General features: G+C 33.4%; 3 protein-coding genes and 1 pseudogene across 3 annotated transcripts; 1 reads left to right on the top strand and 3 right to left on the bottom strand.

Moving 5' to 3' along the window:
- Positions 1-342: 342 nt before the first annotated feature.
- LOC128179887 (uncharacterized) lies at positions 343-2,384 on the bottom strand. Its single transcript, XM_052847576.1, has 2 exons — positions 2,353-2,384; positions 343-2,080 (listed from the first exon to the last, which is right to left on the bottom strand). The coding sequence occupies exon 2, from the start codon at positions 2,069-2,071 to the stop codon at positions 344-346; it is 1,728 nt and encodes a 575-aa protein (XP_052703536.1). The 5' UTR covers positions 2,072-2,080; positions 2,353-2,384; the 3' UTR covers position 343.
- Positions 2,385-8,254: 5,870 nt separating this feature from the next.
- LOC128182089 (uncharacterized) lies at positions 8,255-9,904 on the top strand (annotated as a pseudogene).
- A 3,273-nt stretch (positions 9,905-13,177) lies between these two features.
- LOC128179888 (sex peptide receptor-like) lies at positions 13,178-14,910 on the bottom strand. The gene has a single exon (XM_052847577.1). It carries the CDS (start codon positions 14,559-14,561, stop codon positions 13,338-13,340), a length of 1,224 nt encoding a protein of 407 aa, XP_052703537.1. The 5' UTR covers positions 14,562-14,910; the 3' UTR covers positions 13,178-13,337.
- Positions 14,911-18,518: 3,608 nt separating this feature from the next.
- Positions 18,519-21,002, bottom strand: LOC128179896 (uncharacterized). Its single transcript, XM_052847585.1, has 2 exons — positions 20,418-21,002; positions 18,519-18,947 (listed from the first exon to the last, which is right to left on the bottom strand). Exons 1-2 carry the CDS (start codon positions 20,860-20,862, stop codon positions 18,601-18,603), a joined length of 792 nt encoding a protein of 263 aa, XP_052703545.1. The 5' UTR covers positions 20,863-21,002; the 3' UTR covers positions 18,519-18,600.
- Between the last annotated feature and the right edge of the window lie 1,997 nt (positions 21,003-22,999).

Genomic DNA, 22,999 nt, shown 5'->3' with positions numbered 1-22,999 from the left:
CGCTTAATATATGATATAGCTACAAAATCATCCTGTTATAAAAGGGGCTCAATACTTAGTACAACACGCCGGTAGATTTAAATTTCAAAATTAACATGAATACAGGGATTGAAGATGCGATATTCGTGAATGACTATAATGGAAACATTTACGAAACTCTATCGTAGGTTCTTCTTCCGACAACTTATGTTTATTTTTGATTAAATACACGGTTTGCAAGAGCCATTTGAAAAGAAGTAAAAACATTCATTGTTTATATCATTATGAAAATAAGAATTAAGGATACTTATATAAGAAGGCATCACCACATTAGTTCACGGATTTGCAAAAGATGTACCACATTCTATTGAGAACAGTAATCCAAATACTTAAAGACGGATATTGTTTTCTTGTCCCATTGTCCCACTAAGAGGTTATTTTCTTCATCTAGACAAAGTCCACATGGATTCTTTAGACCAAATTCCTCGTTTATTAATAAGGCAATAAAACTTCCATTCTCATCGACAATGTGAACAGTATTGGATGCCCCGTCACATATTAGAAGGTGTCCTAAGTCATCAGTGCAGATTCCATTTGGAGAAAATGTCCTTTGACTCGACCCTTGATAGGAAAATTTATGTCTTCCTGATTTTGATACAACTACGACAGCTTTCTTTCTGTGGTCAGAAGTGCAAACATCTTCGTTCTTGTTTTCGCAAATGTACGATGGGAATTCATACAGACGTTGCTTTGTCATATTCTTATTGTATTCCCGTATCATTAATCCATCGTTATCGTATCTTTTAATTTTACTCCTAATTTTAGACCCTTGTGTCTCTTTGACCATACCCACGAGAATGTCCTTAGTTATCAAAGAACAGAACACACATTTCGGAACCCAATCTTCTGTACTTATGAAGTCTGTCACTTCTTTTTCAATCGTCATTTTACAGATGACCCTTTTTTCTTTGTCTGCGAAAAGCAGATCTCTAGCCTTGTTTGTTGAATGGTATCCTTCACCCCCAGCAGCATTGATCTTCTGTAAGAGTTTACCATGTAAATCGGCTTGGAGAATAACGCACCTAGTGTCGCTTACCCATAATCTGTCGATGTCAAATGAAAGATGGCACCCATCATGGACTCCGTTTACATTTATTTCCCTCAACTTTTCTGCCACTACTGACCTTCTTAAAACCATATCTGGTTTTATTTTTGTTTTATCTGGTATCTTCTGCTTTGTATCTAATATCAATGTATCATCAATATCCACAAACCTTTTTGCTCCATTTGCTTTAAGCCTGACCCTACCGAACAATTTGGTCACTTCCTCAAGAGGGGCTCCTCTTGGTTTGTACTCGTAAGTATCAGGAGTGTGAGTTTCAGGAATAGGGATTATTTTTATTGTCGTATTTTCCCTTTGACTGACTATGATGTCATTTTTATCTGTATTCAGAAGTTTCGCTTCGTATGTTTGTCTGAGATTAGTTAAATATGATATATAGTCTGTTAAAGTATCTCCTTCATTATTAAGATTTTCGATAATATCTTTTTCGATTTTTCCAAGTTTGTCAATTTTATCAGAAACTACATCATCGAAAAAAGTTTTAAGAACAGCAGCTTCGGATATTAAACCACTCCTAATGATTTTAAACATGTCTTTTATATTTGTAACATCTTGTACGACATCACGAACAATATTGTTAGACGTTGGTATTAGACGTTCCCGAATTTTCGATATTTCACTTCTACGTGTTTCAGAATAACATTTATACAAATCTCTCATGTCAAGGAATAAATGGTCCTTGTGAATAGGCTTTACAGTGCACTTCGTGCAGACAAAAGTCTCACAGTTCGAACACAATTTACATAGGTTTTCGTCAGTGTGTAATTGACACTTCTCATTGAGGAATTTAAAAATTTCCTGGTCTGAAAATTGAATGACCTTGTGGTGTGATGTTACTGGGTCCACGCTGTGTTTGTCCTTGCAGGAATCACATAGTTTAAGACCGCATATGTTACAGTGGAAGCCACATCGTTCTTCACATTGGTCACAATTTAGATGGAATTGTGGAGTTCCATAGCCAGTAGCCATATTTCAATCCTATTCAAATACAATTACATCAACAAATATAATAAAACGGTTCCGAAAAAGAGGCGTAATAATAGTTTATCTCTGCGTTGGTAAATCTTCTCCTCTTAGTTTTCAAAAATAGGAGATTTGCGTCATTCTCTCAATTCTTTATTATCGAGCAGAACATTTAAACGCATGATATTTAAACACATTTCAAAAGGTTCAAAAGCTTTGAATATCGAAAACACTACTTCTTGTATTAATATAAAATATAACATTAAGGCTGGCCTTGGCCTTCTTACCTTCGTCTTTGACGAAAAAAATTCTCTTTTTCCTAACCATGTACTCTAATAGTCCTGTAGACATAAGAAATGGCGGCATTATATAATTTGTCGACACATTTCGAAACAGAAAGTCGACTAGCACTAGCATGTAAATACTAGTTATAAGCATGCAAAATAGTTTTCCTCCGATGTCTTAGCACTTGGGTATTTTTACCTTGTTTATGCTTGATCGCTTTCTGGCCATTGCTGTATGTGCATTTTGCGAGGAGCCAAGAGGGGAAGGAAATATATATATATATATATATATATATATATATATATATATATATATATATATATATATATATATATATATATATATATATATATATATATATATATACACACTTAAGAAAAAAATGTCCCAAATTCTCATGTGAAATCATGTCTAGGTAATAATGAAAATTGTGTTTGGACAGATTGCATCGACCGGATCATACATTATACAGTTTCATCCATGTATACAGTATACCTGCATACAAGTTTTTTAAAATTCTGTCATTGAAATCTTATCCCTGCAAATAAAGTGAAACGTAAAAAAGAAAAAAAATCAATTCTATTCGTCGATGTCTACAGCACTTTAACTACCACGCATGTGTAATAAATGACGTCTTTGTATAGTGACTTTGTTTTAAACAACAAGGTACATAAAAAAAATTCAGTTACTCCTGATCTGTTGAATGACTGTGATATACCTATTAACTTTTAAAACTTTAGGCATCATTGAAATGGTGACCATCTCAAAGTGTCAAACCTCTAGACATTTCAATTGCATTGCTTCGTTTTGAACCTTGAATATGGTTCATTTTCGCTGCAAACCCTTTACCCATGAGCAGTCTTTAGGTAAAGCATGAGCCCGATAGGATTAAGGGAAATATTACAGCTGTACGCAAATACAATGATTCAATCCAGAGATCTGTTGCTCTCTTGATCTTGAAAATAGATATTTTGTCCAAGTTCACTGCATACCCTTAACCCACTCTTCAATTGAGGTATGCCAATGTTAGGTAAAAGAGATGGAAGGTTTACTCCACAATATCAGACGTTCTGGCGGATACATTGACTACTTCAGGGATCCTGCATAGTGTAACACTACATGTATTAAATTTGTAAAGCAAAGCAGTTACAGAATAGATCTTTGAACAGCAGATTCATTCCTGGGCGAAATCAAACAGCTGTTGCTTTGGACTCATGCAGCCAATGCAAGTAATTGTATAATGTTATATTCGGTTACACCTTGTGCATAGTTTCAACACTGAAGAAAAATATATCGGTAGTTTTCGAATTGAAAGGATGAAATATTGATCACATATGTGGAAGACTAAGTTCAAGTTATCAATCCTGGTTTCTTTTAATATGGTTCCTTACCCTAAAACCCATCAGTGCATAGCAATTTCTTGCTGTGACAGGAATTTAGCAGATGCTAATTTTAGATCAAAGATTGTGTAATTTTGTGTACCTTTAGATTTTAGAACAGTTATGATGAAGAAAGACACTGCAGCGGCGAGATCTTGAGAAATATGTTATATACACTTACCTCAAAGTATAATGCATGAAATAACACAAGGTAACTTATTTACGTGGAAGCACTTCAAATAGATCTCATTTTCAATTCACGTTGTCTGACGTCACGCCATGAATATTTTAACAGTATGTTAATGTTGTCCCTGGTAACCAGACCAGGAAGAAATATCATGGACTAGCAATGGTGGTTGTGGTTTGTATTTAATAATATTACGGGGGTCAGGTTTAAATAAATTAAAATATTGAATTGATATAGTTGGCTCATTAATTCAGTTAAATGTTTCAATATTCATTTTTGATAGTGATAGTAAAATGGCTAATTTAGGTCAGTAATTGGTATTTTTTAAAAAGAAAATCAATGTAAACAGCCAGGGATTTTCTTAGCTTATCCAGCTTTACATAGAAAACTATTTAAAGGGGCACAGTCACGATTTGGGTCAAAATTCATTTTCTTTTTATATTTACAATGCTTTCAGTAAGGTATTTCTAAACATAATCAAAATTTGAGTATCAGTATTCGAGTTAGAGGCAGATACAGAGCTCACAGTTCTTTGATTTGTATGAAAAAATCAGCTTAAATTTATGTTTACATTTTGAATGCTGAAAAGAAAATCCTAGGTTTATGCCTAAAATGAATGTTAAAAACTGACATATTAATAACTTAATGATATCCCGCGCAAGCGCGGGAATTAACACTTAATATATTAAAATGATACAATGCTTAATATATAGAACCATATTTTTTGATATTTTTGTACATACTGTGTCCTAATTTTTCTTAATTGCTTTCTTAACATATCTTTAACTGAAATAAAAATTAACTGCATGGCTAGATATTTGGATTATCGGGCAGGGATTAAAACTCTAAACTGAAATGGGTGATGTGCGTGGCCTTAGCAGCTGTTTGGGAAAAAAATTAAAAAGTTTTTATTTTATTTTAAATCAGTGAGAGGGTTTTTAGTGGAGTCATATCCCTAAATTGTTCATTAAATCGAATTTCACTGTAATTTTTATCCCTGCTCCAAATAAGATTTTTAGATAAAAGGCGGTTTTAAAAAAGTACCTGGGGGTCCTCCACCATTCAACTTCCCCGTTCTATAAATACATATCATTTATTGATATAGACGTAGATTACAATCTGTTCATTGTTTACAAATTATTTCATAATGATACTATTAATCTATCGTTTTAAAACATTATGTAATTTAGAATTAAACGCTAGTGTATGCATATTTATTTGCAAATTTTAAGGAAGGAGTTTTTTCTTGTTTTCGTCTTGTCAAAAGTAAGTTTGATTAAATTGTTATTAAATCAAGATAAAAGGAAATTAAAATATCATATTTTTCTTTCCTTTTTTACTACCACACAACTTGGCATGGAAATATTAATCAAGGTTTAGAATCTAACAAGGATTATATTTTTGGCGGAACATTGGCGTAGGAAAATATCACATGTTTTAGCAATTCAGAAATGCTGTAGATTCATGAGTTTAATAAGCATTTTTTAACAAGAACATTAATGTTGGAGTTTCTCAACTAATGTGAACAAGTGATAAGATACCTGGGTTTTAGAATATTTTTTTTTTTAAAAATCATTTGCCGATCTAATTACATTTTCAATAGTTTTATTAAGCGCTCATTCTATATATAGATTTGTGTGGAAAAAAACCCTAAAATTGGATTTTCTCTCTTTCTAAATGGTAAAAATATTAGCTTTTCTGTCATATATTTTCTGTTATATTTTTATATAAGATCCTCATGATTAGTAAAAATCAGAACTATTTCAATAATGAAAGCATAAAAAAATATCAAAATATCTTCAAAATTTAAGAAAATTAGAGGAAATGCGGGCTAGGCAATATCAGTTTAAGTTTCAATATTGCAATTTATTTGTCTAAGCTGATAGATCAGTAAAAAATTGAAACTTCATATCTTAAACAGATATTTACATAACTGCAGATAACTATTAGACTAGTTTAATCATCCTTTAAGTTGAGGAAAAAGGTAGTGACCTTGACGTGACCTTGAAGCGAAAACAAGAAGGCCAAATTTGATTAAACTGATAGAATCATTTGGTTATATGATCTGTTTGACTGGATCAAAATTTCACGAATTTCTTAATGTAAAAAGTATGTCTGATAATGAGAAGACTACTTCCTTAAAGCAAAGTTGTCAGCTATATTTAGTATTTATCCAATTGGTTAACTCATCCTTCACTTTCCGCTATGACGTTAGTTAGTCTAACTGCGTTCTGGAAAGTTCTTGCCATCAAAACTATCATAAAATGGAAATTGCATCAAATAAATCCATTTTAATGATTAAGTTTTATTAAATTAACCATAGACTGTTGATCCAAAGTACAGGTATCTGTCTGCGATGCATGACAAACTTGTCCTGTCAACCCGCGTTCTTGGTTACCCTGTTCTATCCTATTTTCCCACCATACGCGTGTTCAGCAGAGCGAATGCAAGAGCTCGCCAAAATGATGACGCCTTTTTGGTTGATCAATAGATATGTCTTGCTAAAAGGATGATGTGCTGTAACTAATTTCTGGTGCACCTTCTTAAACGATGAATTGCATAAAATCTACACAATTTTTTGATAGTTTTTCGAACACAAATAAAAACGACGTCTTTAATACAGTTTCCATAGTCCTGACACATTATTATGAGGATAAAAGTATTCTCGCTTTCTTAAAAAATTATTGCAACGGAATATCATCTTTGTTTGTAGACATTTGTTGTTTTTAATAAAGATGAAAATAATGGGTGGGCCTTGGTATAATAGAGCGACATGCCTGCCAATACATTGATTTGAGTTATAGCTCTTTAACATATGTGACAACATTTTTCGAATTCAGTTAAGGTAAGTGAGTAAAGATATGCAACGTCATACGAAAAGAATTCATGCCTGGTAAACGACAATCGTTTATAATTTTTCAATGTTTTAATTGAGGAATTGAGCGCATTCATTCTGGTGCATTGAGGTACACTTTTCTTCTTTCACATATAGGATTTTTAAAAATAAAATACAATAGCTAGTAAGTAGTGGAGGGAGAAAATGTACCTTCATGCTCTCATGTATTTTAGTCGTTTTATAAAGTGATTTTTTTTGGGGGGGGGGGGCTAAAATAAAGGGAACGGGAAGTTAACCGTGAACACCAACTGAAAATTTAGTTATTCATATTGCATATGATCTTATTTTCGGTAAAAATGGTATTCCCTAAAGGTAAATATGTCAAAGATTAAGTATATGCATAAATAAGAGTAAAATTTGAATATTCATTTTTGGTTAATCTACCAAGGGGCCATATGACACAATATCCTTTGAATGGCCATATAAAGCCAGTGTTGCTCAGGTGAGCGATGTGACCCATTGGGTCTCTTGTTAAAATTTTATTTATGCATCTTAATTTCTTTCTGAGTAAGATTTTTTGACAATTATTTATTATGAGGCTTCTTGGGGTAAATACAGGACAGGTATTAGGTCAAAACTACTGACAAGATTTTTTTTTGTAAGGGAAAAAACTAACTGGTTCATATTTTTTTCTGTTCATATGTCAAATTACGTAACTATGTTATGTAGCATGAAAAGTGAATTCTACACGTTATTTTTTCAAGATTTTTTAAATTTACCAACAAAACATAAAACTTCTACAGAGTTAGATATAAATTGACAAAGCAGATTATTCCAACAATTTTAAGATCACGATATAGTAGATGATTACAGAGAGTCTTATTGGTGCTAGATTCATTATGACGGTATAATTAATGTTTCTTTTCGTAGGTAATGTCTTTATGGTAATTGAATTGAAAAAGGAGCAATACCCTGATATTTTTTTTACTAAATCGTGGCAAAAGTAATCTTTTATTCAATTTGATAAAATTTTGAAAAGGAAATATAGAGCTTGTATAATGCCATTATGGAGAGACTGAATGCATTCCAAATAGATTTCATTACTGAAAAAAGATCAAAATACGTGATTTGTTACCCCGATACACCCAATGAAACAAAACTATTGTTATCAAGCAGCATTGTTAAATACTATATCTTATTCAATTCAATTAACCTGTAGGCACTTTTCGTTTACTAGATCTTGGCCTAAAAGATGTATAGTTTACGGTATTGGACGACATTTCGTTGGTAGAGTTTTTAATTAATGAACGCATTTATAATATGTAATTACATTTTTCATAAATATCCACGTACTTGATTTATTTTTTGTTAGTGATGTAGAATAATACGGTGATTCTGATACATGTAACAGAAATAATAAAATAGAGCAATGCAGTAAAATGAATTGGAATAAAAAGTTGCTCTTGAAATTTCAGTCTTTAATAAAGTTTTGAAGAACACGTATGTCCATGGACCCTGAGTATTGCCTCCAAGATGTGGCATGGTGTCATCTCTGTGATACCCAGGTCCCCCTTTTACACTGTGTCATTTGTAACATACACCTTTGTAAAGAGTGTGAGGGGAAACACCTCTCAGATCAATCCAAAGACCACAAAGTGGTAAAATTTAAATATTAGAGGTCTATTCCTAAATGTCATAAACATTCAACAAAAATATGTGAACGTTACTGTGAGAAATGCACAATTCCTATGTGTGCACTCTGTGTTTCCTGCAAGGAACATCAAAGTCATGATGTAGTAGACATTTTAAAAAGTATAGAAAGAAGAAAACACCTCCTACTGAAAGATTTACACGATTTACAAAATTTCATTTATCCAAAATATCAAGAAATTGTATCTAGCATTTCAGTGCAAAAAGCTGATCTAAATGAACACTCCCAGAAATTGACAACAGCAATCAACAAATATGGAGAAGACAGAGAAATAGACTCCATTATCTACACTCTACAATCTGATTTTTATGAAAGAGACACCAAACTCCTGACTGTCCTAAATACACAGGAAGATGAAATCACACACACCATGTCTGAAATCACACAGAGCATCGCATGTCTTAATAAAATTCTGGAGTCCAATGATGCCAGCCTTTTTTCTGACTACAAATCGAGGAATGCTGAATTTCGAAGATTGCCTCCTAAGCTCATAGTTTCTTTGTCAAGTTTTACCCCTCAGAAGATCAACAGAGAACAACTTTGTCAACATTTTGGTTCTTTGTCAGCACTGTCTATCAAAACAGAAGAACATGGCTACACGATAGATTCTCCTGGTGCTGATTCTTCTCCCCGGGTCAGACTCCTGATTGAAGAACCACGGATCATAACAGAGATAAACACCAAGTGTGTATTTCCTGTTTTATTACGCAGTGTGTCATGTAAAAGTGATGAAGATATCTGGACATGTTTTAATAACAAAAAAATACTTCTCTACAACCTGCGGGGTGAACTTGTGAAGTCCATCAAAACCAAGTCAGGGAAAAGGCCATGGAACATTGCAGTGACAAGGAGTGGAGATCTGGTTTATACTGATGACGATGATAGAACTGTCAACATAGTGTAGAATATGCAGATACAGACAGTGATCAGACTACAGGGGTGGAAACCTGAAGGTGTCTGTAGTACCTCCTCTGGTGACCTCCTGGTTGTCATGGTCAGTGATGATAAACAAACAAAAGTTGTGCGTTACTCTGGCTCCACAGAGAAACAAAGTATTCAGTACGATGACAAAGGACAACCTTTCTATTCGTGTGGTGGTGGTTATAAATACATCACTGAGAACAGAAACCTAGATATTTGTGTGTCAGACAATGGTGCCCGTGAAGTAGTGGTGGTCACTCAGGCCGGGAAACTCCGGTTTACCTACACTGGTCCTCCCTCTACTACCAAGGGATTATTTGATCCTCGCGGCATTACTACAGACAGCCAGAGTCGGATTCTGACAGCAGACTGGAACAACCACTGTATCCACATCCTGGATCAAGACGGACAGTTCCTCCGCTACATTGAAAACTGTGATATATTATATCCATTGGGTTTAAGTATGGATACTAGAGACAACCTCTTTGTGGCCGAGTGGATCACACGTAAAGTAAAGAAAATTCATTATAATTGCATTTAAAGACATGGAGACAAAAAAAAAGTTTTAATTTTTGAATTTGACAGTGGAAAAAAACGAGAAAACAAACATGTATATTAAATGTGATTATACGGGAGGTTTTATGCATTATTATCAATCGCCTATAAGTTTACAAGTAGTTAAATCTCATCCAGATTTTCACGTGTAAACTAACTAACTAAACTAACTTTTTAGACATTATTTGATTTGAGTACGGTCTAAAAAAAAGTGACAGTGGTATATACACATTGAGAAAAGGGGAATTTGAAGTTATTCGATGTAATTTATCAGAAGTTCATCGTGTCTAAATTCTCTATATATGTGTAGTGAATCATTCATGATAGATATATTTGTGCGTCATCATGTCTCTTTAAGTAACAACCATGCAGATGATTTGTGTAGATAACATTATAGACTGTATGTGTACATATATCTTTTATTCTAAAACATTACATGTATGTTTGCCCTGTAAACAATCTGTGTGCACTGTATATATCTATGTACGTGTAATGATTCCATAAAGGGAATTGCGTTCTACATCATTTATGACATGTTCATTAAAGAAATTGACTGCATGATGAAAATATCATAGGGATATGACTTTTGTTGGTCACATGATCAAATTCTGCGAAGCCCACGTCCAATATTTTATCACTTAACAAGCAAGTTCATATCTCAGTGAACTTGTTAATTTTTTATCCTTTTATATCACGATGGTTGGTCCTTACTTATGTAGAACTGTTCAGTGATAGAAACAGACCTTTCCTCGCTTTTTCTTTATCATCCACTTAAAGATTTGATTAACAGACATTATATTTAATATAATTTAATATATTTCATATGTCCCTTGGTATGCTCGATTAACAATTTGCTTAATTTCATACTCGATATAAATAAATATTTCAGGATTCAAACGATGTTAATATATAAAAAAGTCAGGTTTCAAAACACAGATTAAGGTGAAAAGTCTACGGTGATAACGTTGAAAAAATTGTGCGAGGTTATAGTATTTAGAGTGAATTCTAAATGGTGAAAGATGATTATAAACAATCCGTAAGAAATTTGTTTTTGTTCGATTACCTGTTAATTTTTTTGAGTGAAATACCATAACGTGCTGATGAAGAAATCGACGTAAAAACGCCAAGACAATGGAACAAATTGTACACATTTTAAATTTGTTTTCAAAGTGCGTTAAAACTGAGATTAAGTTGACGCATTTTGAATATTTTTATGCGCGTTTTGAGTGTTTATCCAAATGTTTATCAACACTCTTTGAAAAAGTAATGAATAAATCACCAATTGTATACTTTGGTTTCAGTTAGAAGGCAGGGTGATTAACTGTTATATTTTTTGGGTAAATTCTGTTGAACAAGATCTATATCGTCATCCATGGGAAACGTGGAAAAGACAACAAAAGACTCAACAATTACCAGTGAACCATCAATGACACCCTCATTTTTTCTTCCTAAACATCTTATTAATTTTCATAAACTTTAGAAAGTTAAGTCATATGAAAAAACCCAATTCGACTATATATGTATTCATAGTTTATCCCATGATATAATGCAAAATATGTCGATTTTTAGAGTGAAAAATGTTATTACCAAAAAATAATTTCATAATAAATACGATACTTTTAGGAACAGTCAAAAAAAGCATTATCAACTCAAAATAGACATAAGTGCATGCACTTATATTATTAATTATTGAAAATAATTTTTAAAACATGGCACATTGTGTATGTATTTATATTTTGTCATCCAGTTTTTTGTCATGTGCTCAAATGAAAATAACGCCACTTGGAATATAGCTCATACATTTTTTCTATAAAAGTAATCATCTTTTTATTTTTGATTTTGACGTAGCTTATCTTTAAAACCAAACATCGGTAAGAAATTATTCCTAATGGAGTAATTTAACGTGTTTTTTGCAAATACTTTATTCAAAAATTAAAAGAATGGAAGGACAACTGACAGCTAAGTGGTGCAGTTCATTTAATATTTTAATCATACTAATCTCTTCATTTTTTACCTTTTTGACCGGGGGGGGGGGGGGGGATGGGGGTGAAAGAACCGTAATAATTAATTATGTGTGCGTTGGTTTCATGAACATTAAACAGACCATACAATTTTCAATTTTTTCCTTCTATTTCTGTTTCACTTGTTGCTACATCATCTCGATCGTTGCAAAATTATGTTCAATCAAATTCATCAAAATGGCATATATATGAACGCTTTGAAAACAATAATTTAATACATGTATATCCTCTTTATAATTTTATATGACCAAGTTCTTAAAAATAAAAATGGATCGCTGGGGGATATTTAGAATTGTTTTAATGACGATATATTTGACAGGTCTGGCAAGAGAATCACCTTTGATGTTAGCAGTGAACTATGAGGTAATTCAGAAATGGGTCATGGAATTGATTACAATACATTAGTAAAGAAATTTCGTTTCAAAAGTCGATAAAATACAAACACGTTTTTGAATTTTTATACGACGTTATTATTACAATACTGAAATAAAACTGTTTACTAAAGAATGTTTCGTAAATTATGGTCGACATGGAATATATATTTATAATTGTGTATGTATTAATGTATAATTAGAACCATTTTAACAAGAGCTTGGACTTTGGGTAGTTGTGTCAAACAGCAGTGTGACGTAAGTCTGTCTATTTCATTGCTAGCCACTCAGCCATGGCTCTTTGAAATCAACAAGCATTTCTGGCTTTTGAGCTAAGACTACGCAATCGATACATATTTTGCTTGAAACCGCGTCATTTTTAACTTTTTGGTTGGACGCAAGGAATAGATAGTTAAGCCCTACTGAAAGTTTCTTGTCTTGTTAAAATGGTTCTATTTGTGTACGTACATGTTTATGTAGGTGATAATGAATGTTTATTAATAAACTGCAAACATGTAACAAACTTGTTGTGTGTAGAAAAGTCTGTTAAAAATGTGTACAGATTTATTCTATCTTTCTGTCTATATTATAAATTTAAAAATAGTTATAATTTTAAGCAATTATCAAAATATTTGCATCATAAATTCTAACGGCTTACGTGTATCTGACAATTATGTTCTTTATACAGTTACAATTAAACTATAAATCTTACAAACATTTAGCGTAATTGTTATTTGTAAAAATATAACATAACAACTGAATGTTGCGTGTAAAACAGTGAATGTAAAATTTATATTTAATTCATTTAAAATGGCTTTAAAAAATAGAAATGATTTGAATTCGACGTTAATGTCTAAATCTTTATTCAAACTTTTAATTGATCGAAACAATGTTTTTCAGATTCAAAACTGTTCAATATTGCAAAATACTAGTACAGGAATTTTCAAAGAAAGCCGAACGAATTACATGTATCAGAAATTGAAAGCACCTGTACTATAACGTCATTTTATATTGTGTTAAATATCACACTTCTGGTGTCAACTGAGGAAACCACAGAAATGGACCGAGATGTTCTTCCGGATTTGTCTTCATCCTCCTTACAGATAATTTGTCTGAGTTTTCGCCATTTGTTTAGAAACATGGCGACAAGCGTCAAGCGGAACCCTTCGCTCATGGTGCAATACAGTACGAAATGGATAGGATAGGAAACCTGTACCAGTAAATTTAACACGATCTCAATGGTATGAGAGTTCGCCGAGATTAGATTTTCTCCCGTAGTCAGGTTTGTTGCCACCATGACGTAGTAGGCGGCAATAGGCATCTCTACAATACAGACGCTGTTGACGATCAAAATAACCAGCCACGTGGTCAGACGGCTATCACGTGGCTCATTTTCACCGGAACCAAACGTGCTTCTCCGTCGAATAGTGTGTCTCCGTTTTTCTGCAACTCGGATTCTCACTAGCATTATTGTGCTAAAGACGATCATAGCTACACAAGGTATGATGTTTACTGCGATAGCTCTCACCCAAGAGTATGCAACGACGTATACTTCGTCGACAAAGTCCGAGGGTGTCCGAAAACAAGTTGTGATTTCTTGATTGGGATCCAACAGAGACTGTACACTCGTCCTCGTGTATTTATATTCAAAGAATCGACTTAAATGGCACCCGATTGCCAATATGAATATGAAAAAGGCGAAAATATAAGTTCGCTTTATTCCGCACCATAGTCGCACGTTCAGTGGATATGAGACGCAGATGTATCTCTGCAACGCTAACAGTGTGGTCAGCCATATTGAAGCTGTGTGCGTGATTGTGGGTAGGAACACGGTCATGTACTCCCAGATGTAACACACCTCAAAGGAAATAAAGTCTCTGTAGTTCATCAGACTGTAAACGTACACATACATTGGCGTGGGAAGAAGGATGGTCAGGGTATCAACAATGGCGATGCATCGGAGCACGAAATGTGTCGGGGAGTTCATTTTCAGTTTAGAGAACACCACCACAAACAGCACATTGGTCACTAGGACCACCAAGCATAAAATCGGCGTAACGTATCCGAAAACAGGCAAGGAGATTTCAGTGTCGTGAAACTCTTGGAAGTTAAGTCCAAATGAAAACGCGGCGCCATTTTGCCTATCTTTCGAAGTAGAATTGATGTTTTCTTGAGATTTGATGTAATCTTCCAGCCACTGAAGATCACTCTCCGACAGACCTTCCATCATTTTACGTCAATTGTCACGAAGTCCTTTCGCTGGCCACCGATTTTTAAACAACCGTGCTGGAGATAATGTCATTTCTTTTTTATTCCAAGAAGAGGGTCACAAATTTCATGATGCTTTCACAACATGTGATTTTTCCCACCCAAAGTAATGTGTCTAGTGACTGTAAGTTATATACAATGTCTCCTTTCGACTCTCTCCCTTTATTAATCCGATCTCTTCATATATTTGCACTGTCAGACTTTTCCGCGTTAAGTGGCGATTGGTTGCGAAAATTTCGATCAAATCGCGCTATTTTGATAGTAGTTAAACTGTCCATCCAAATCTAAAGGGTGTCATCTGATGTTCAAATGTTTGCAGAGAATGTGTGCAGATGTTTTGTACCAGATCTGATCTATAACTAATCCCATTCAAAACAGAGGCGTAAATGTCCTGTTATTATCCGAAACATCGATTCTTGGCCAAATTCAAACACCGTTGTTTTTCTACATCGGATATGTAGACAAAGTTTTACTATTTACCGATTTTGCGGATGTAAATAAACATACGCTCATGACGTAATCCAGTGTAGATTTAAGTTTACAGGTTAATATATTATTGATTTCATGATGGACATTATGTTTACATAAACAACACTTTAAAAATTATTATTAATTTTGTTTTATCTACTTCATTGTTTATTGAGTTTACAATTAGTAGTTTCGACAATTTCTATTGTTTTTCTCAAACAAAAATTATTCATACAGATTCGAGAGTAATTAAAAAAGAACAATGTAAAGAGATCCATTTTAACAAGAGCTTGGACTTTGGGTAGTTGTGTCAAACAGCAATATCACCCCTGCGAATGTTATTGTCATTTAAATTTTAGATCACGTGATTTTATTTGACCCTTTCAGTTTCGCAGTAAAATTCATGTCTCGTGTTTATAGTCTATTTCATAGAATCTAGGTACTTGTAGTCAAATATAAAATCTAGAGGCTTATTGATTTTAAACTGTATCTTCATTAATTGGTGGATAAAATGTGTTTTAGAAATAAGTGCGACAAGACAAAAAAAATAGTTTTTGTCTGGTGTTGCAACAAATAACATGCTTGTAGAGATCCCCCCTGAGGATTAATTTTCGATCCGCGCCTGACCTAGTAATAGCATCAATAGTGAAACAGACTTTACTATTTTATGCAGAATGTTTCTTGAAAATAGCTCGGAATACTAAGTTTTTATGCAAAACAGACACCCATTATTTCTCTAAAAACATGGTATTGCACACCACAAGCATCAAACATGGCTATGATTTTATTAAGCAACCCAATATGTATATTTTCAACCACTCTACACGTGGTTGAACACGAACGATAACTCTGTTCTGAATATTATCGTTTAATACAAATAACCGCTAGATGATGAAATAAGACATACCCCTTAAAAAAATCTCCATGTTTTAACATAAATCCAAGTAGGATATGATACGAAAAACGACCAGTACTTGCGTATTTTGAGAATATTATCCGAACACTTATACTCCCGTTCGAAATTCCCCAGGAACTGAACAAATCTCGGTGAAGTCTTGTGAACTTTCATTCGAGCACCTCTGGATTTATTACATACTTTATTTATTACATACTTAGCAAAACATTCCGAACACATTCGCAGGGGTGAATATGACTTAGGCCTGTCTATTTCATTTCTGGTCACTCAACCATGGCTTTCAGAAATTAACAAGATTTTTCTTGGTAAGACTACTGAGTCTATGCATATTTCACAAGAAAGCAGTGTCGTTTTTAATTTGTATTTATACAATAAATAGATAGTTACTTCCTATCGAAAGTCCAAGATCTTGTTAAAATAGTTCTAACTACATTTACCTTATAGAAAATTCATATCTGAATTACTTCTAAAATAACATGTGAACAAAAAAGGTATTCGAATTGAAACCTTTAAAATCTGAAACAGGTAATTCATTAATAGTAAATGATTACTATTTAATTATACAATTCGTACCTGGATCAAAAGAAATTATAATTTTCGATAATTAAGAGACAATTAATATTTAGACATGAATATCTTGAGGATAATACTATATATATTTATGAGAAACCATCGATGTTCAAGCTGTTGCAATTGTTTAATAACGAACATTTTAAAGATATGTGTAACCTCGGCAAATATATTTACTTTAGTATGAAATTAAGAAACGACATCTGTAATTAACTTTAGATGTTGTTCTTTTGATTTTATTTCTACTTTACTTAATATGTCATTTTTCATATTTTTGTATTTACTAAGGTCTCCTGTAATACACCCACTTCTGTACTTTACAATGTTTAATTTGTATAATCTGATGAGCTGCAAAGCTTAAAGAAATAAAGAATGAATGAATATGCAGTGCCAAATGCTATTAACTTCTGCGAGCTTATGTCTTGTACTAATGGCACAACTATGAAAAAATTATGTTATTTTATTATCAAAATATACCGTCTCTTATAATAGTCTGTCCTCCATAATTCTGTTTTTTTCGTCCTTCAATGTATATATTGTATATAAATGCTTATTTACTATAATAATTTATTTACTACTTATCTATTAGTTTATAACATGTACCTCTGACTTTTAAACTGTATAAATTATGCTGTTTGACGACCATGTATCATTTTATGGTTTGAGTAATAAACTGAATTGAATTGAAATAGAAAAACAAGGTTATGGGTGTACGCTTGTAGCAGTAGTTACAGCTAGCAAATAGAGTTATACTTCGATGGAATATGGTTGTTTCGAAATTGGTTTTGACTAAGAATTTCGTCTGTAATTAAATCGTGTATCAAAAAAAATTATTTCAGTTACATCTAAAAGGATAAGTCTGTCGTTTCTTTATAGAATATATTATATGAATGAAATAAATAATTACAACACTAGTACTAATATAATAAATTGTTATTTATACAGTATAACAAATCAAGAAATGTACAAAGCTTTAGTGATGTGTAGTGTTAAATGAAAGCACTACAAGTCATCCATGCTTGTTGTTTAGACTTGGAATATAAAATAACAAGTATATATATACATTCATATAACATGCATATATTATTAACAAAGCACATAACAAAATCATGCATACAGTTATATATGTTCCTTGTGCATAGCAGCAAAATAAACTATTCACCGCTGCATGGAATAAGAATTGCTTGGGTTTTTTTTTTTAGAACAAAAGCCATGGTGAAAAAAATATAAAGATATGGATATTATCAATTTTATCATACACAATGTACAAACACGTTCACTAGAATACATGTATGGTTTTGACGAACTCTTTACGAAAATCGAAAGTAAAAGATATTCATTGTTGAAAAACTTCAAATGATATCAATCGATAACAATTAATTTCTCAGAAACGAAAACTAGAATTCTTCTTAAAACTCACACACATAACGTCTTTTTGCAAAAAGGGGGCATAAACGCATCTCGTAATTGATTGCTTATATAAATCGAAATTAAAACAAATATAAACAATCAACTTAAACTTACTTTATGAAAACGTGTTATTTGTACATTTGTTGTACATAACAAGCAATATAGCCCGAATATCTAACAAGTAACATGTAATACGAAATTATCAGTCATCAATACATGAACATGTGACCAATTAGCAAGCAACTCGCTATGGCGTCACATGAAATATGAAGTTACCAGACAACATCACATATACGTGATAACCAAATAGCCGATAGCAAGCTATGTTGTTAAATACATTATTGTTACTCATTGAATTAAGGCAGAGATCAAAGTTAAGGCTCAATATACCAAATTAGGGTCCTCATGGCAATGTGCAAAAATGGAACTGATGCGGCAAATGTTACTCCTTCTGAATACAACTTGAATAGTTCAACATTGTCCCATGTTGTCTTCGAATTATTTTTTCTGTTGCATCTTATCGAAATCGAAATGAAGGAGTCAACGTTAAACATTCGTCCTTTGAGACTACCGATGCGGAATCCCATAAGGGTTTATATAGCTACAAACACTTTTCAAAACATTAAACGTGTTTTTATTACATCGTCTCTAGTTGCGGCGATTGCAAGTGCGGCCTACTGGTAACTGTTATATTTGGTAAGTGTGCCGGTAATGTCGAACCTGACGACTTTTCCTCACAGTCAGCTAACCACCTAAAAATGCGTTGCGTGCTGCTCATTTTCTTCGGGAAGTAATGGTTCAGCACTTTTTGCGTTAAATTAACTACATCCGGTGTTTTTGGCGGGAAAGTGTCATCGAGTTCTAGATCAGAGAGCGTGATGTCGTTCACATCCCGTTTTCTGCCGCTGGAGATCGGACGCCGAGACCTTTCACTGTGTTTGACTGGCTGTACATCAATATCACTGAGATCACTGAATTCTTCTTCTGCAAGAAAATGAAGTTGACACATTGAAGTAAAGCTATTGTAATATTTTTTTCAAAAAAGGAAAAAGAAAGTTAAAGACCTGTCTTAAACGAATTTCCATGTTTGCTGGCCATAGTTAACCCTTTTTGATACGACTAAAGCTTGAACGAATTGTTCACTAAAGACTTTTGGTACAAAATAATATCTGAAAATGATTTAAGGGGAGCTCAAATTTCATCGGCAATTTTTCTGACCTTTCAAACAAGCGGACTAACAACCTCGAATGTATTACGTTGGTGTCCATGACAGAAAATAGCATAGCGTGCGTTTGATGCGAGATTTTAAAAGATTAGTGCGAATGTTTCTCGACTTGTTGCAATACTGCTGTTGTCAGAGGCAAAATCCCATCGTGTGCCCTGGACCGGTAAATGTCCTAGTAAAAATAAACTGGCGAATTCGAGAGAATAATGACGTATATCTTCGCTATTTTAAGACCCATCAACTTGAAATTCGGCATGAGTGTATCTTAGACATTATTTTTCTGAGAAAAAAAACACGCATATTGCAAGTGTTGTAAAATAATTGATTTATTAGGCTTTTGAAGCGAGCTGGTAGTTTTTTATCTGGGTCAGAGTTCGACCCCTTTCTTTATTTATGGTTACATTGAAATTAATGTTAAAACGGGCTTGGCCCCTGTGACTTTGACTAAAGGAAATGATTCCATTTTGAAAAATTCTAACATCCGGTAATGTTGATACATTAATTCGATGTGATTTTCCAAGCTCTACCAAAAAGGCTCGAGAAGGTTATAGTGATCTTTACAGATAATACAATGTATTTATATACAGATTTCTTTAAAGGAGATTGTAATATACGCCTGTTTAATACATTAAATGTTGTATTCTGATTGCCCGAAAGGCCTCTGAAGTTAGTAGCAATGATTTCCACCAAATGGCATTAGACAGGAATTCTTTTGTAAATAAAAACACATTAAAATTTGTTTCTCGTTACCTTTTTAACTTCAGACGCAGAAGAAGCACCCCCCCCCTCCCATTTTCATTTTGCTAAATGTACATGCATATGCAATTAAATGTAACTGAAATAAGAAGAGTTGGCAACTCAATCTTGAATAGAAAATTTGAATGATGAAAACAACAAAGCTTGAATAAAAAGACTTAGGAAGTTTCCCAACACCACTTTCACAAACCAAACTTTTACAAACATACATGTACCTTAAACATGAAAAGTAAACGGTTTAAAATCTATGAGGTAAAAAGTTCAGAGTTTCTTGGCATCTACTGGTACCATTCAAGGTTGAATGCACCTTTGAATAATCAACTTCAGAAGAATAAATCAGTGATAATCTATGGGATGGTTTTATGTTATATTATATATATTTGCAACATTCACCCTCTCCCCCACCTCCACCCAAACCCCTCCCCCACCCGCACTCTTGAGATTCCACCCCGAGTAATGATGGATTTCAATACCTAGTCCGTTATTCCAACACAGCTTGGTCAGTGGCTGATCCAGAGGTAAAGGGGTACCACATCGATTCTTCTCACGGCTGTTGGCCCGTCGGAGGATCAACGTCGGGGATTCGAACCCGATCGATCGCTTATACATGCCATTAGATCCGAACAAATCAGCTGTCTCGCTGGGAACATTACTGCGACTCCCTCCGCTTCCTAGCACCTGACGCTGCAGCCTCGTTTTCACAAAAGGAGTTTCTGGTCGTAATTCCTCCTCTTCCGGCCACGGATAGAATACCTCGTTGGTAAATGGAGTCCTTACGGCTTTCAGTGGCTCCCTTTTCCGGAGGACGGGGAGTCCATCTCGCCTCTGGGACTGCTGGGTCCGCGGTCGGAGTTTGTTTTGTTTAGCTAGGACCTCTATAGAGGTATGAAGCATGTTGAATCTACCAGGTTTTAACATTGGTGATATTGATGTCGTAGCGCGCCAGTGGAAAAGTAGTCCTGTCCAAACACTCACTTCTTGCACAATGACGCATGATACCGTTTTCTGTTCCAAATTTTGTTTATCAAGTTCCAGTTATTTTGACGGTATGCATTGGAGTTTGCCTATACACAAGATTAAAAAAGAGAAGAAACATTTGCTACAGTTTAATTAAATCTAATCCTCTGGAGGTCCTGTATGGGATAGTGTTACATGCATTTCGTCAATGAACGATTCTGGTTTTGTTGATTTAAATAAATTTCATTTAAATGATCTATTCTCATCGATTAAGATTCGTTGAATTAAACAAACATGATAAAATGATCTACTTAAATGACAAATTGAAGTTTTCCCCCAAATTTCAATGGGTCTTGTAAACAAAAAAAGGAGTTTATAACAGATTATGGAGAGGATTAAGACTTTGAAATACTTGGACACGAAACGAACTTCGGATTACGTAGGGTAATGCCTCGCCAGGTGAAAATGCCGTCTACCCATATTTCGTAACATTTAGCCCCTTTAGTCCAATAATTGTTTAAAGGTAAACCGAGTACTGTATCAAATTTGTATTCAGCTTACTGTAATTGGTGTATCGATTTAATCGCTAATCTTGTAAAAAAAAAAGTATATCATTGTTGATATTAAATAGATTCAATATTTATTTGATATTGATTTTATTAAATATAAAAAAAAAATTGTTGGACTTTGATTATGAGAGAGAGAGAGAGAGAGAGAGAGAGAGAGTTCATGTTTTAGGGGAAATGTTTTGAGTGTACTAATAGAATAGCATCAGTATGGGATGAAGAAATTCCGCCATGGGGACAAGATCTATGACGAGACTTTCCCTATTCCTAGATCCTGAATCTTAGCCCCAATGTGGAAATTAACTACCACACACAAGTATATAGCAAAGAATTGTTTTTTGTCGCATTATTTTACATTAGAAAACAATGCCTGAAAAATTCTGTTATGACGTTCAAATATATTTACATCGATTACCCCATCTGAGCTACATATAAAGTGCAAGTCAAGAAAAACTTTTCAGCAAACAATGTTTGTTAACTTTTTTGTTTTGTTTTGTTTTTTTTACAGCGACGTTGTATAGCACAGTGAAAGTCAGAGAAGTCTCACGCTGGATAAACCGATCTCTCACTGGTGATAAAGCGAGAAAATGGCTTATTTTGGACGAGTATGCAGATAAATGTGAGTCTGCGGAAACAGAGTCCAGTAGGTGTAAGCACGATAAACATCCCTCTCAGTTCAAGAACTTAATTAATTTCTTATTTTCTGTAAGTTCAGTTAAGATTTTTTGAATCGCGAATTCATTATATTTTTTTTATGAATGTGTGATATCTTAATGTTTATCTTTAAAACGGTTGTTGATGAAGTAATTCATTATAATTAGTTTAATTTGTTGTAGTTTTAATTTCACAGGGTCACTAGGAGTTTTAAGTAAAACGTAGAAACATGAGCAGGAAGAAAAAAATTCATAGATTTTAAAGAAAGTGTTTTGGAATAAAAGTCATATGAATATATATACATACTCGTGTATGTAAATATGTTTTCATTTTCTGAAACATTTCCATTAATTTAACACCCTACAAATTATTTTTTGCAAGATATACAAGATAATTTCTATGAGAGAAACGGCTAGAGCTTGACTACTTTAGAGTTACCGAACTTTGACTATAAAGAGATGAAGTTGAGAGGAAGTATCAATTTCAAATAAAATAGATATTGTCGTTTAGAGTTACAGAATAAATGAAACTCCGTTATATTCAATATGTGTATTTAAGGTTATCATGTTAATGTTTATTTATCGTTAATCTAAATGGTCATATGTGTGAAGCCAACAGGTTCTTTAATTCAATCATTTATCATCACCATTTGTAAAAATGACAAGTACTATTAATTTTAAATGTTTGTTTGCATTCTTATAAGTATGTTTATCTTAAAATAACAATATGATATATTTGATTAAGTCGTGGGACTGCATGAAAAAAAATAATGATTTTGCTCATTTTTTAATAGGGCAAATAAAGTAAATTAAGTTTCAGGGTAATGCGTTTATCTTCGTATCGTTTATCTGTAGTCATCTGAGAGAGAGAGAGAGAGA

Source organism: Crassostrea angulata, chromosome 4 (genome assembly GCF_025612915.1).
Source record: "Crassostrea angulata isolate pt1a10 chromosome 4, ASM2561291v2, whole genome shotgun sequence".
Taxonomy (NCBI): domain Eukaryota; kingdom Metazoa; phylum Mollusca; class Bivalvia; order Ostreida; family Ostreidae; genus Magallana; species Magallana angulata.
This window is presented reverse-complemented; position numbering and strand designations above follow the sequence as displayed.